Source organism: Pleuronectes platessa, chromosome 7, assembly GCF_947347685.1.
Source record: "Pleuronectes platessa chromosome 7, fPlePla1.1, whole genome shotgun sequence".
Classification (NCBI taxonomy): Eukaryota; Metazoa; Chordata; class Actinopteri; order Pleuronectiformes; family Pleuronectidae; genus Pleuronectes; species Pleuronectes platessa.
The window spans coordinates 7,255,750-7,271,829 of NC_070632.1; the positions used below are offsets into that span (position 1 = coordinate 7,255,750).

Below are 16,080 nucleotides of genomic sequence, written 5' to 3' on the forward strand. Positions count from 1 at the left end.
TTGCATCCTGCATCCGTCAGTGCTTCTAAGAATAGAAATCGAGCACAGTACTGTAACACATCGAGGTACACACACGACAACTGTGCAGAACATTGTTGAAGCAGGTTGTTATTGGTTATGACTGAGCGATGATGCACACCAACAATTCTAATAATTGCCGAATTTCCAATATGCTAATTTGGCATTTTGGCAGAGGAGAAAATACAAAGAGGTAAATCAGTTGCAAACCTGGAAAACCAAGTCTAAATGCCAGCAGTGCAGAAGAGTGTCCCTGCACAGGACGCAAATGTCACTGTGCCTGAGACAGCTGTGGAGGGGAGGATGTCCCTCTCTTCATCCACTCTCCCATTCTTTTGATTGGGATATCTCAGCAGCACCTCGAAAAATATCTTCAGATTTAACCCAAATATTCAGTTGGACTCCAGGATGAACTAATTGGAGCTTGGAGGTCAAAGGTCAAAGGACAAGGTCACGGTGACCTTACAAAAGATCTGTGACAGGTTTTGGCCATCATTTAGGAATTCAGGTTTCCAGAGTATTGCAGGGCTGCTTCCAGACATTCTCCGGAGGGGCTGTATGTGACAACACAAATGTCAGAGTCTCTGGAGGGTCTGCTGCCAGCCTCCTACTAAAAACTGAATGTCCGGATGAGCCTATGTTAGGCAGGCCATTTTACGAAGTTAATGTCTGAAACCAGCTAATGACAAGCAATCATTCACGCTCAATGTCTCCAATTCACCTAACCCCGGTCTGGGTGTCTCGTGGGAGGAAGCTGGAGAACCTGGAGAAAACCTATGAGGAGAACAAACTCCACCCAGGAGGTGTGAAGACCTTCTTGCTTCGAGGCATCAATGCTAATCGTAGCACCATCGTGTCACTTCTAATTAAGACAACATACACTTCCTACTTTTATAAATTCCTTCCCTCGTTACGTTTGTGGACAGACTTGGATGTGATGCTGCTGCAACTTGTCTGGTTTGTGGTTATTCTATGAACTTTATCTTAGAGAAATCAAACTCTCGTCCGCCCCCCCCCGAACATTCCCCTCTTTTATTCTGTTTTGTTTCCCATCTCGCTCACTTATTCTCAAATACACTCTGTGACAGCCTGATAGTGCAATCACTGCTGGTGATTCTGCTTTTCTCAATTATTCATTTCTTCCCCCAGCTTGAGCCGTGTGTCAGTTTGCAGATCCTATATAGTTATTTACAGAATTCCTCTTCTCCACAGCTGATAACAATACCATCACACTAAGCTCTGCTATTATCCATCGGCCCCTCCGCTGTGTGTTGTTTGCAGCGTCAACACAACGGAATGAGTCCTTGCTCGGCCTCATCAATACAACGCGGCCCGGAGGATGGGCGGCGCTGCACCCTCCACCCCTCCCACCTCGGGTCCTGAAAAAACACACACTGAAGAAATCGGGCTCCCTGTTTATTCTGATGATAAATGTTTACACTAGATCTATAGAAATATATTCGCCCGGTCTTGTCTTGACACAGCGATGCCATGACAACAGAAACAGACCCTGCAGGCGTTTCCCCGACAATTCAACTTGAGTTTTATTTTTTACACATTGTTTTACACATCGGGGGATAATTTGTGTTTGTGATTGAATTTGCTTGTGCGGACGCTGCAGCTCTGAAATGTGTTTTCCTAGAATCAGCTGCAGGGAAACCAAACTGTGCCTCGACTCCGAGGAGCATCTTGATTCTGTGATTATTTCTGGTCAGGGTTACGTTTGGATTATTGTTGTGTGTTCAGTGATTTTCAGATTGAAGCAGATTTATGAAAAGTTTGTTCATCAAAGTTTCTGCAAAAATAGAAAAGTGATGTAGACACTTGTTTGTTTAACCAACTGTGGTTGTGATGTGTTGTATCTTATTTATGAGTGGGAACAAGAGGGAGACAATGATTATGCAGGAAACCTATTATTGTAAAGTAAAATGACTCCTAGAGCCTCCTATGTTAATGACTTTGTAAACAGCATAAATGCATTTGTCAAGTATTCTGATGCCCATTATGTTTTGAACAATGAACAACATTGTGAGTGAACAGACAATCAATTCACTTTAAGAGGACTAACTTATAAGCTATTCAATGGCTCTCGTTTATTATGTAAGTGCTGACAGTGACAGCACAACAGCCACTGAGTCACCTTCATTTAAATACTGTAAGCACACACACAGCAGGATTATCATAAATTATCTATTACGCTTCTCCTTTCTTAAGGGTCGCCAGCGTTTCGCTTGGTCAACAGAGAATATTCACACTCACAGTCTTCTAGCAGTTGTATCTTTAAATTTCTAATTTTCATTTTATTTAATTTTGTATTCCACAGCATGGGATCAATAAAGCTTCCCAAGTCGTATATTATGATGTTTCCAAAAAATCAAACATGTGTTGAGTGTTGGGGGGGGGTCATTCTGCCAGAGGGCCTCTAACACACCAGACTAATTTCCTCTATTGTATCAGATGGTTTCAATACTGCTTCAATGCTGAGTTCCAGTCCAAGAACAAAATACTGCTTGTGGAGCATGGATCATTTCTTTGGCATGAAAATAGTCAAAATCAAAACTCTTGAATATCATCCCAAAATACCAGGTGTCAGCAATTTCAGCTCAACTCCACAGCTACTCGCTTTCCAGAACCGAAACCCGAAGACTAGTACACACACTGACTTTGAATGCATCTTTCCAGGGTAGTTCCCTCAACTCGAAAAGTAACAAGTATGTGGACACTAAACCATTTTTCCCATGAGACATTTGAACGTCTCAACACATAAGTAGGTTTCTTCAGTATGACAGCCTCCCCTCAGGGCGTTTCTCGAGATGTTGGTGACCACTGAGCATCTTCACTCAGACAATTGGCCGATAATTGCCTTGCTCAAGGGCAAACTGACTGCAGCGTGTATTGAGAGACGGTTCAACGCTGGTCTCGTCTCCGCCCAGAGGCGACCCGATGATTAGGTCCGTCCCAGTTCTCCCAGCGGTCCAGACCATTTGCCGCACGTCACTAACCTACTCTCTCACCCGTGTCCTGTCTCTCCGTCACTGTCTATTACACACATACACACAACAGAGAAGCACACAGATGACTCACTGAGTTCAGAGATGCTTCCCACTCGTGTTGCCAGTAAGCACTGCTCAACAGAACGCAGCTCCGACTGACTATAGGCGTTTCCGTCGCCGCTCTTTCCTGCTCGCTGCTGCTGCTGCTGCTGCTGCTGGTCCCTGGGAAGAGACAGACCCTCAGGTAGGCTCAGCACACCTGGAAGAGAGAGAGGGAGGGAGAGAGAGACATTATTAGTCTTGATTTACTTACTAACTCGAATAATAATAATGGAAGGGTGGTTAAGGGGTAAACAAGCTGAAAACATGATGTAAACGATGCCATTTCAAGTCGATGATAAGTTAATGGTATCTTTCCCAGCTGATTTTTTTTTTTTATCCACAATATCGGAATGATACAGACATTCCTGGAAGTCGAGGCTGTTGATTTTAAACAAAATTCCTAGAAACACGTAAAGCAAAAGCTCAGCGTTTGTTTCGTTGCTGTAAAGCGCAATATCGGGCTGAATTAATAAGAACCTTTATTTTGAAAAGTTGTGAACTTGAGTCTTAAGACTGTGTCATTGCTTCACAAACTGCTGACATAACCAACAAGCATGTTTGAAAAAATAAAATCCATTTAATAAATCAATATGAAAAACATTTAATATAAAATCTTCACTGCCCATAAACCAGGTGGGATGAACGCAAAGTATCATAACTCCACTCTGCACCACGAACTGGGATTTATCATTACAGGGAACAAGGAGACTTAAATAATGTCCTGATATTTCCCTTCATTCATTCCTCATATGACAAAAAAATATGATTACAGAAGAGATTATTAAAACACAGCATGAATGTGTAAGTGAGAGAAACATAATGAGGGAACCAACAGAGGCCACGCAGGGTAGTAATCATGTCTCCTTGTTGAACTTGTCAGAGGTTTGTCCCAAAGGTAATATTTCATTATTCACACGCCTGGATGTTAGTGACTCTTCCTCGCTGTGAGGAGGACGAGGCCGGCCGCCCTCTCACTGTTTGCAGCCGGGCGACTAACGGAGAAAAGGATGAAAGCAGCGACTCCACTCAGCCGCCTAATGGCTGTGAAGAAAAAGTGTCTTTGCTTTTAATGGCTCCACTCACTTAATATGCTGCTAATTTAACGCACATGCCGCCTGTGGCAGAGGTGACATTCTTCATTCTTCTTATAGAGTGATTCATTTCAATTTTCCCTAATGAGACCAAAGAAAGTTGAAAGTAAAGGACTGTATGAAAGTTATTGGCAGAGTTTCAGAAAGTAGAGAGGGTTGTGTTACTTCCTTCTGGCTGAATGGAGGGTTGTTCAACTTTTTGAGTTGGATGAAATGCATCAAACAAAGTGACAGTGACAGCTCTAGAAATGAAAGACTTATTTTATTTTGTACTGTTTGCCATAACTTTGGTGATGTACCATGTATCTCTTGACGGTCCCAGGGGAGAGTTGGCACCAATCTCAGCTGATACTGGGCGAGAGTCTCAGATTAACTTTACCCAGTCTTCAGGTCGTTAAGCAAGGAGAAGAAAAACCAAGGCAGACACGAGGAGCAGAACTCACATTTACGTGTATAGTAGCACTCCTCAAACCACTGAACAGACTTTGGTTAGTAAATTGGTGGAAGTTTCATAATCTTAAAGTTCTGTGCGCCCTTTTTCTGCAGTTCAGAAAAGTTATATTATTTTCTAAATTATTAGATCTATAAGAATTTGGGAAAGTATGATGCACAAATGCGGTTTTTCCCTTCGTCAAGTAAAGTGTGTTTTGGCTTTGCCTTGTGTAAAAACTGAAATATCATGTTCAAATCTCTATATAAGTTAAGCTCATAGAGAAATGTGGTTAATTAGTATGTAACACTTCCTTTGAAAATAAAACCCACACTTCTTTTAATGTGCTGATTTAAACGGCGTGCTTGGGATTAAACTCGGCTTTTGTGACCAATAAAAAAACAGCGTGGCAGAGACATCTGGAAATAGGTTTCTCGATAATAAGTCAGAGTTATTCTGCTTATAAACCTGCACAGCAGCTGCCAGCAGAGCAGCGGCCGCGGCCCCATCTCCTGCATCATTGTTTAGGCCTGACAACCAGCTCCAGCCTGGAACAAAGAGACACCTCCTGCTCCGGTGTCAGGTGTCCTGCCTTAGTTTTCCAGCCAAAGCTCCAGAAAAGCCAACCAGCTCAACTATATGAAGAAAATAAACTTTCTGTTTCTGTTTCTGCAGGACCTCGTCAGCAGGGATTACTCTAATAAACCTCCTCTATTTCTTTTATTGCTCACAATGTGCCCTCCTTGGCAGGGAGCCGTGCAACCTCCAGGAAACCCATTAAAACCATTTAAAGCAGCGGGGGGGCAACGCTGGCACCTTCCTGCTGCCCCCTTTCTTCTCAAACAATTATACACTGGAGTAAATAGCACGTTAAGAGCGTGACCACAGAATTCATGAGCCACCTCTTTTGATGTGAACACTCTAAAGACCCCCCAGGTGGGATTTGGCAAAATATTGCACGGCGGGCGCCATCATCTCTATAACTGGATTATGGATTAAAAAGGTCTCTGTCGCTTTAAACTTGGCCCGGTCTTCACCTTCAACATGTTTCATTCATTTAATTGTCTATATTCTTTTCCACAGTCTCTAATCTATCAATCTAGTAATTATACAGAATCATCAGAATGAAGATATAGGATCTGATGCTTGTAGAAAAAGGTCTAAACAAACAGAAAACTTAATGAAGGAAAGTTTTGAGAAAAACAATTTAATCTAATCTAAATTTTATCTTAAGACTTTATCTTAGGACACAACCTTTGATAAAGCTTCTGTGTGCTGCATATCTCAGAAATAACAAGATGATGCTAACAAGTGGTTAAGCAGTCGGGAAAAATCCTTATTATAAAATATTATCATTACTATTTCGTATTGAACAATGCAGATCTACCATTTGTGCACCAAATAGACCACAGGAGGAGAATCAAGCCAGACATTTATTTCAAAGCAGAGTTGACACAACTAAAATGACACTCAGTAGAAAACAACAATCCCCTTCAATTCAACCAAGCTGCAAGAAAGTCCACTTAGTCCCCGAGATGTGGTTACATTTTCTCTTCTACATCCATGAAGAGTGCCTCTCAGTGAGAATGGTGAAAAAGGCCCAATCTCACAATGTTAAAGAAAGAAAGGGAAACTCCTGGATGCGACCCCTGATCCAGATCCACATCAAAATATTCAATGGGCTCTCCCCTCACCCATTCGGCATCCTTCCACCAAGATTTGTGCAAATCTTTTTTTTCTGTAATATTGCTTCAGACTGAGTTAAAAACACGACCTCCTTGGTGGAAATAATAAAATAGATCTGCTCATGTGCATGAGAGCTTACCTCCAGGAGTGAAATGCCACATGATGCGTTATTATGAACTGGTTCTGCTTACACTGGCTTGATGGATAACGTTATCTGATTGTTTGGGTGTGACGTCATTCCGAGTGCTGAGCTCCAAAAGGAACGCGGCGTTACAGAGCCGTTGATGGGGCTGTTAGTGTCACCAGCATCCTTTCTATACTGTGTCTAAATATCTGCTTATGAATTAATCTATTGCAGAATAAACATATGAATAAAAAACCCTCAGTGTTGCACTTGAGCTTTAAACTGCTCAGCTCCTTAACCTTGGTTCAGGGAAACAAGCAGCTGACAGCAGAGGGCCGGATGCTCTCAGCGTGGACTGAGGGAAGGTGAATCACTGGCTCTGTGCGTCCTAATGCAAGCCCCTGTCTGCCCTGAGGGAGGAACTGATGGAGCTCTTATATGCCAGCCAGCCACTATAGCTGCTCCCCCTGTGTGTCTGTGTGCGTGTGTGTCACGACAACACTTGTCCTCTGTATCTTCCTCGTGATTGTCACTGCACCATGAAATCTGCCAGGAAATGAAATGTCAGGTTTAATTCCACAAATTGTCTGAACTTGTTTCCATGTCCATAATCGTGATGACAAAACAGTTTTGTTGATGCATAATGGTGGACTTGATATCGGGCACCTGCCTCTCTTTAAGTGGACCAGTCCTGTTTGCCATATGGCAGCTATTCAGCGTCACAGAGCAGAGAGAGAGGAGAGGAGGCTCCAGGCAAGACGCTGTCACTGGAGAAGAAGTAATGAGTCCGGCCATTAAGATGTCACTGAATGCACCTTAGTCATATTCTGTGATAGGCAGCTGCACTGAAGAGATCCAGTGCACGGTCAACTAGACTGACATCCTTAACCGGTAACTCTTCAAATCCTTGTCTGTGTCTCATTCAACATATGTGATGAAGACTTTGAATATAATCAAATGTATTTAGTGTATTTTTGTTATAATAAGTGAATGAATTCTTGATTTATTGTCCAAATTGTGTGTTCTGAGGTCAAAGTGACCTTGACCTTTGACCACCACATTGTCACCAGTTTATCCACTAAGTCAAAGACCATGATGCAAAAAATAATACAAAATTACACTTTGCAAAAGGGCTAAAGGCCGAACATCAAAGCTAATTTTATGTTTAAACTTTATTAGTTGTGCTAAGCTAAGCTACGATACAGGAGAATAGTCAGAACACATATACCTTAAATATCTAATATTGCTTTGATGTGATATTTAATTCTGCGTAGAAAGAACTTTGGTATTGAAATCAAGTGCCATCATCTTTTTGGAGATTAAATGACACAAATACTGTATCTGATAAACAAACATTACAATGTTTTCACCCATGTCCAAAATAGTAAAACAACATTTTAGCACAAATCTGGACAAAGGAAAATAGTTTCCCAGAGAATAATTCATGGATCATTATGAAAACTATCAAACATACTAATGGGACTGTTATCTACAAGTGTGAGCAATTTCAAAATTGCTCACACAGATCAAAACAAAAATCCGGAGCTTGCAGATTTAAACATGGTTTCCAAAGGGGACTGCTGCCAGAGGTATGCGCTCCACTGAGTGCCATTCTTGTTTTTCTTTGGGTCTGTCTGTCAGAGGGCAGACTGTTGTAGTTTCTATTCTTCCGTGTCCCAGGGTTGACTGGAGCAGTGGGGCAGCAGCGCTGACCTCGATGTGGCTCCTACCCGGCACTTAAATCTATTTTGGATGCGACACGGAGAGCAGAGAGCACTTCCCTAAACATACTGCAGATTCTGCAGAAACCCTGGCGTCAGGTTTCACAGGCAGATAAGATGCAGCGGAGTCAGAGCTGTGCATTGAAGCCGGATGAATGAGACGTGAGATCAGACCTGAGTGTTGGTCATTGACAAGAAAGAATTAAAGAAAGAGAAGGTGAGGGGGGATGACGAATGCATCATAAAGCTTTATGCAAATGTAATAGCAGAGCTGCATCGTGGCTCTAAAGGGTTAATCATGTTGTTACTGTACATGCATCACAGTGGTGCTTCCCCACTCTGGGCTCTGGCTCTATGCTGCCAGGCCAGATGGCGGCCATATGTACTGTATACCGGCGAGTGATCATAGAGGGCGACACAGCAAGATGGAAAGAGGGAAACGTGTGTGTTGTAATGCCTTCCCTGCTCTAAATGGCTGCTTTATTCACTCTGATTAATCTCGGCCATGTGTCGAGCTGCAGAGGCGTGAATGTGACACTGTGTCAGAGCCAGTGTTTGTGTACCTGGGTGGATTGTAAATCTCCAGAGGCACAGTCAGCGTTTGGGTTCTCAGGTGACTACAGTAGGTTTGAAGGTAGCCACAAGTCGTTTAAAGGGTTAATCCTGGAACACGGGCATAAAGGAAGACTGACTCCAGTGAGAACATACATGTACACGTGCAAATGTCAGTTTAAATAAGGAAACTAGAGAGGGAGACGTGCATGAGAAAACTGCATCAACCACAAACACATGAACGCACACACACATACGCTAATATTAAGTCACACTTGAATCTGAATTTTGAGCCGTAAACTACATTATACGACTGTTCTTCGATGAAATACATTAATGCTGCTTTTAAAATCACATTTATCACCGAAGTTGTAAAACTCTACATTTCCGGGTTGAATATGAGCTCATGATGCCACCCACAGTTTCAAACAGCGGATTGAGCAGGGGTGTAACACCGGCCAAGACCAAGGGCTCGGCAGTCAGGACATCTACGCTATTAGCAAACGGTTGATGAGGCACCGGCTGCTTGTGCCGACGGTTCAAACAACTCGGGCGTCACAAAGCTCCAGAATCGAGACTATACTCTACCTAATAGGACAAACCCATAAGTATTAATAATAAAACAAAGTTTAATAACGAAGTGTGAGGGAAAAACAAATGTTCCACAAATTTTAAAGTAAAAATGTCAAATTACTGGGGAACCACATTCTGAGTAGAGTCCGTTGAAGATCTCTCTTGTCGTCCTCGTTTCAGAGCAAAGAAAAAGCTCCAGTCTTGAGTTGTGTTGCTCTGAAAGAAACACACAATCCTCCTGATGTGTCGTCACGTGTGTGAGTACCAGAGAACCCCAGGTGGGAAACGACTGTGGGTTTATTTGTTTGTGTTCAGGAGCTCACTGTAAGAACATGGAATTGCTGTTGCTCTTGTTTTTACAAGTCAATGATAATGAATGCAAAAGAGAAAGTGATATATTGGTCCTTTATTGACGCCTGGGAGGTCAGAGGTCAGACTCTGATACAAGGACACTGGAATGAGGCTCAAACCATCCAGGGAATCATTCTGTCCCCCTGCCGCCCTCCACCGTGTTGCAGTTTCACTTGATATGTGTGAACGCTGCGTACGATCTTTCATTAGATTTGATTTTGAATGAATGAAGTGGCACCTCGTCATTGACATTCTCTGAAGCACGTCCGTCAGACACTCAGAAATCAGGAAGCAAACAGACGGAGCAATTTCACAGTCTGAGTTCACCTCTGCTGACAGCCCTTTAATTACGGAGCTCCTCTCTGGTATTATTTTCTTAAGGGAAATCTATTTAATTAGTGAAATGAATTGTGTAGAAGTTGTGCTTATCAATATTTCTGTATTAACAAAGAAAAAACTAGACAAAGGTAATGAGGAAGGGGGGGTCACCAATTAACCTTGTCACTTAGAACTTGTTTCTTTGCAACAGCAAAAATGTTTTGAAAGAAATATAATTGCAGCAAAATAATGTTGAGTGTTGACCTTTTTTCAGCAAAAACTTCTTCAACTTTATGTGTGAAACAAACTGTTTATAAAGAGTCAGTCTCAGCTGTCAATCATAAAACTTCCCCCATTTTTAAAGCATCAAATCACTACTTGACACCAAACTTACCAGAATAAACAACACTTGAATATACATCAATATGTTAAGAACCACCTAAATTGACAAAATATCATAAATTTGTTTTTATTTGATAGTTCACTTTTTAGTTGGTACATGTCACATCCACTAACATGGAGGAGACGTGGTTAACAACCTAAAGTGCAGCCAGGCCACCGGTTAGCGATCTCGACACTTCGTCCATCTATACATACAGTTTGAATACTTCGGGTATATATTGTAATTTAATTTTCTATACTGTTTTCACTTAAATCACGGATTGGTCCTTTAATTTTCACATCAGTTAACATCAGTTTTCTACTGAGAAAAAGAAAAGAAAGAAAGAAAAGAGGGAGGCTGTGGTCAAGTCTGCTGGATCAACTAAAACCAAACATGAGACAGATGTGAATAAGTCAAGCGAAAACACACACACACACACACACACACACACACACACACACACACACACACACACACACACACACGCAGACGGACTACTTGTGACGGGTGACAACCAGGATTACACAATTGTCTCCAATCAGAGGGAAACCAGCCTCCCCCTGCAGGCCGTGTGTTTTTCCAACCCGAAGGTACCGACTCTCCCACTATTATTTCTTTCTTTTCATCTTGTTTCTTCCATCAAGGGTAATAAGTCTGAGCGTAACATCCACGAGTCGCACGCCCCCCCCAGGACGCTTCCCAGACAATGCCGGCAATCACCAGCAGCAGGGATAAATCTGAAGCCACTGAGCCGTAATCTCTCGGCTCACCCTGCTCTACCTCCGCACGGGCTTCTGGGGAGTGTCTTCAAAAGCAGCGCTACAGTATTTTCTCCTTCACAATTATCTCATATAATCTGATAGGGGGAGGAAGGGTTGGGGGGGGGGGGGGTGGGGGGAGATGTGGATTTGTGCGGTCTGTCACATTTCAGGAAAGTCAAGTTTCGCCGTGAGTTACAAAAAAAGGAAAACGCCCCTGAAACAGACGGAGCAGTCCCACTGAATGCAGACATGTTCTGAAGTAATTGCTCATTTAGCACTGAGGGCACCGGAGTAATTAAAGGATATGACTAATGACATAAAAATGAGATTTGCTGCAGGGAGATATTTTAAAGCGTTGACATCACATCGGGCTGCTTGCAAACACTGGGAGCTTTTAAGCTGAGTCGCTCTCGGACATGAAAAGTCAGCAACATAAATATGAAGCAAAGTAAATAAGACGGTAAATCCTCCCGCTCTCTGTCTGCCTGTGTGAACGGTGGCTCCTACATCTGGACCAGTGTGTGTGACTCAGTCTGACTGTGTGGTAATGAAAACATATTTCTGCACTGCACATTTCTGCAACCCTGGATCTGTGCAGACTCTGCATAACTCTACTGCTGCTGCTAGTGCGGCTGTCCCCAGACCATCGCTCTTGCATTGACCAGATGTCAGTTTTAAAAGCACAAGATTCACTTTGCAACTTAAAAGGTAGCCAAGGCCAAGGCCCGGTGTCGCCATGTTGAAGACAGTGATCCACCCATTTATCCAAATCCACATGAAAATGTAATTTGTTCTTCCTTTCATCATGCCTCGCCCTTCCAAGAAATTTAATTACATTTGGTTCAGTCGTTTTTTTGAGTAATCATGCAATGAAATCATGGATGACGGGATGATTCAGAGTATTCTGGGGGAAATATTTCAGAAAGTCCTGGATGTTCAGAGCAATGACGAACAATGACAGCAGCGTTTGTATCTCAGTGCAGCCTGTTCAGTGGAGGATGTGTTTTTATTCAATTGAACCTTTATCTGAACAGGAAAAGTCCCGTTGAGATTAAAAACCTCTCTTTCAAGGGAGTCCTGGCCAAGACAAGCAGCAACACAAACAAACTAACAGTAAAAAACAAGACCATCAGAGTTACAACATAAAAATAAGATGATGCCAAACAAACCAAACGGTCATAAACGTCCACATCCCAGCGATTCAATGTCCTGGTCTTTTATAATGGGTTTAAAAGAATTCAGTGAAATCCAATAGCATTGTTTTACATCTTTTTGTAAAATATTGAAGCCTGATGGGGCTGAGCTCCCTTTCCCAAATTATTGGTACACACGTCATGTACAAATCTGTTGACCACAGGATATATACTCCATCACACTTCTGGGTGCTATAAGAGCAGAGACTAGATGGAAGCAGCCCAAGAGTTGCCTTGTATACGAAGTGAAGCCAGTGTGAGTGCCAGCGTGTTGCAGAGTGAATCTCACAGTGATGAGTCAAGGCTTTGCAGTTAGTGCTGAGACGAAGGGCAGCGTGGTCGGCTGTATCGATCAGATGCAAAGTCTGAGCAGCGGCGTACGAAGCTCCCCACTGTCCAGCACCAGTAAGAAGGAGGCAGCAAGTCTCTTTTTCACATTGAAAGATAAAACACTTTAAAAAAGAACCTCAGTTTGAGCCTCAGCTCTTTTTTACGAAGCTCTGAATATGCGGCTTGAAAGTATGAGGGAGTCATACCAGAGTGTTTAAAGGTGTTAACCCTCTCAATGTAGAAGAAACAAATTCAATTGAAACATTCATTTAAACTGTTATAAAATTCATACACAAATTCATAAATTCCAATCGGGATTCCTTTGCATTTGACATCGCTTCAATTATTGTTATTATTTAAATATTTGTGTTGCTTTCACTCTTAAAGTTACTTAAATGTTTTAATTGTGTGCTGTGAATGATGAATGAACACAAGGATAATTATGAAACACTGGTCTATCGTGGTTGTTAAAATAAGTAAATAAATCTAATTCATTCATCACATAGATTTTCAATTCAAATTTCATTTTCATTGAAGCGCTTTTTGAAATGTTTCACTTCCATTGCCTTCCTCGTGGTTTTGCTCTTATTCACAAAGCCTTAATAAGATAATACACAAACCTCAGATGAACACAGGACACGTCCATATGTTACTAAATTTATTTATTATTTCTTTTCAGATGTTACACACACAAGGACACATATGCACTCGTGTCTGCATCATAATATCCAACGAGTATCAAAACCGTTGGTCACAGAACATACCCCATCTTTCCCTCGGCTCCTCTCTGGAGTCCCGTGTCTGCAAACTGGTGGAACTAATCTGATAACTGCTGCCAACCTGGCAGACAGGGCCTGACCCCCGCTGCACCGTGCGTCACTGCAGAATCATGTCGGGCACCGCTCTCTCCTTTCTACTGTATTCACAGTGGGCAGGAGCAACTCAGTTATCAGCCACCTGCATGATAACGCCCTGCACAGTGGAAAACGAGGAATCTCTCTCTGTCTCTCTCTCTCTCCTTGTGCCCCTAGTTCATATGAAACAAAATAAAAACACAATGAAATAAGACTTTATTAATCCCGAAGGAAATTCACAGTGATGAAGTCAAGTGTGTGTGGATTTACCTGTATAGGTTTGATGTATTCTATCGGTGTATATACCCAGGTCTCGATATTTATTGCACACAGCCAGAAGGTTCGATTCCTGGACATAAACTGGAGACTCTAAACTGTGTGATCTGTACGTCTCATACGTGGCGGCCTGTCCCTGCCCCCCCCCCCCCCCCCCCCCAAAAGGACAAGCGGTGTTGATAATGGATGGATGGAATTCAAGCGGTGACTCTCAACAGTAAAAAAAAAACACACCTTCCCATAATATTGTCATCATTAACGTCAATAAAAAAGCTCAAACTTTGGTTTTTCCCGTGAGTGATGATTCATTGCTCCTCCCTGAGCTGCTTCGTGATGAGAGACCGGCATCGAGCTCCCCGTCGCTTTGTTATTGTTTAACTCACCTCGTGTAATCGATCATTCTGACTTTGCAAAGTGGCCGCGTGTCGCACAGACACCGACTGGAAGTGGGCCATGCCTGGCAGAGAGTGATGAGGCCTGGGGCTGTGTGCTGCTCCCTGTTGCTTCTCTCCCCTCCAGCACCGACCCCTCCTCCGGGTGAAGGACCCTCACTGTTCGGGGGGGGGCCTCCTCCAAAGCGGCCCTCGCTCTGATAATGTAAGAGCGCCCGAATCGGAAATGTGATCAATTCTGAACAGGGGCGTTGTTAGGATCATGAGACATCGGGGGCTTAGCCCAGGGGCGAACATTGACTAAGGGGGGTCCGGGGGGGTTGCCCCGGAGAAAATTTTGCACGTCAGTTAGTTAAATCCATCAATCTGGTGCAGTAGAATAGTTAAAATAAAAATGTCAGTCCTAAAAAAGCCTGCTGATTGGATGCAGACCATTGGGTGTGTGTCATGTCTCTCTGCTTTTTTGTCTTTTACTTAATCAGTTGCTAAAAAAGAGAGCATCAGTCCTAGCTTATCTTGCCTTACCTGGCTTGGTTTGTTATAGCATCATCAGATACAGTATGGTATTTCACCGCAAATTAGCATACAACTTTCACAGCTTTCCTCACTTAGAGATGGTTGCTATCTATGCCAACGCAATGTGGATATGCTGCCCGTTCTATGGCCAGAGGAGAAACTGGAGCAATTCATCTAAATTTTCTAAAACATACATGACTGCTTTGGAAAAACGTTTGCTTTATAATCAGCGAATGTTATCGCGGGGCTATAATTAAAAAAAAAAAAAAAAAAATTTTAAAAAAAAAAATTAAAAAAAAAAAAAAAAAAAAAAATTGATGCGAAATTGATCCGGGGCTATTCATAAAACATCCGGGGCTAAAGCCCCGGACGCCCAGGGCTAACGACGCCCCTGATTCTGAACAATGCTTCAAACCCCAGGGGAAGAGCCCCGGGGACCTCATATGTAATGCTTATTATATGTTGGAAGTCGGACAAAAAAACAAACAATGTGCCCTTTGTTGAGTCTTGTGTATGAACGATTACACTAATGCTTGAGGGTAAAAACTGGCCAAGCTGTAATTGAGCAATTTGCAAATATCACCCACTAAATCAAGTTTGTCTTTCAGAAGAAACGTGTCCTCTCGCCCTCGAGAGGCAGAAACAGCCTCATGCATCACAAACAGAAATAAGCACAAGTTATCGGTCTGGCCCACGTTCCCACAGCGGATTTGTTATTGCAGGTTCAAACTGTCACAGCCTGCGCGCCAACCGTGCATCCCCTTTAAGGAAACACACAAATCGGGCCAAAGAAAATATTGAAGGTATCGTATTTTTGGACGTCTGCCCCGCGCTGACTGACTGCAGTCAGCTGCAGGTAGGCTGGGTCTCCCTCCAGCTCCTCCGGGTTCCCCCCCACATGTTTTCCCAGCCTCCACTTCAGGCACACTGGCTCTGCTGTGAGAGGCGAGGAGGGCGGAGGAGGCTGGCAGAGAGCAGCCACTTCAAATCCAAACACACTGGAGTATGCACACACACACACACACACAAGCACACATGGACACATCTGTGGGTTGTGCACGCTGCACACACACACAAAGTGCCCCGTTTTTTTTTTTTTGTAACTCTTTTCCCGCTTCAGAGTTGTGAGATTCAAACAGTGCATGCCAGTAGTATAAATGCAGAAAGGGAGCCATTGTGGAAATGGCCAAGTTCAGTGTTCAGCTCAGCTCAGTTCCTGAGGCGAGGTTCACTTACAAGTTTAAACCATGAAAACATGGAGACTGAAGTCTTTCAGAGACACAAATAAAGTGCACAAGTCAAACTGTGTCGTTTATTTCTGACCCCGAACTCAAGAGTTAGCTCTGAACTGAAACAGTCTCTTGATCAACGCCTCTGAGCGACTTAACCCCGCACGATAAATCAAGATGAATTAGCA

The 16,080-nt window shown here is 42.9% G+C and overlaps 1 protein-coding gene across 1 annotated transcript in view; it reads right to left on the reverse strand.

Moving 5' to 3' along the window:
* btbd11b (BTB (POZ) domain containing 11b) overlaps positions 1 to 16,080 on the reverse strand; it is a 70,908-nt gene that overhangs the window by 20,389 nt on the left and 34,439 nt on the right. Inside the window, 1 exon segment of the mRNA XM_053426992.1 lies at positions 3,103 to 3,270. Coding sequence (XP_053282967.1) covers positions 3,103 to 3,270 — 168 coding nt within the window.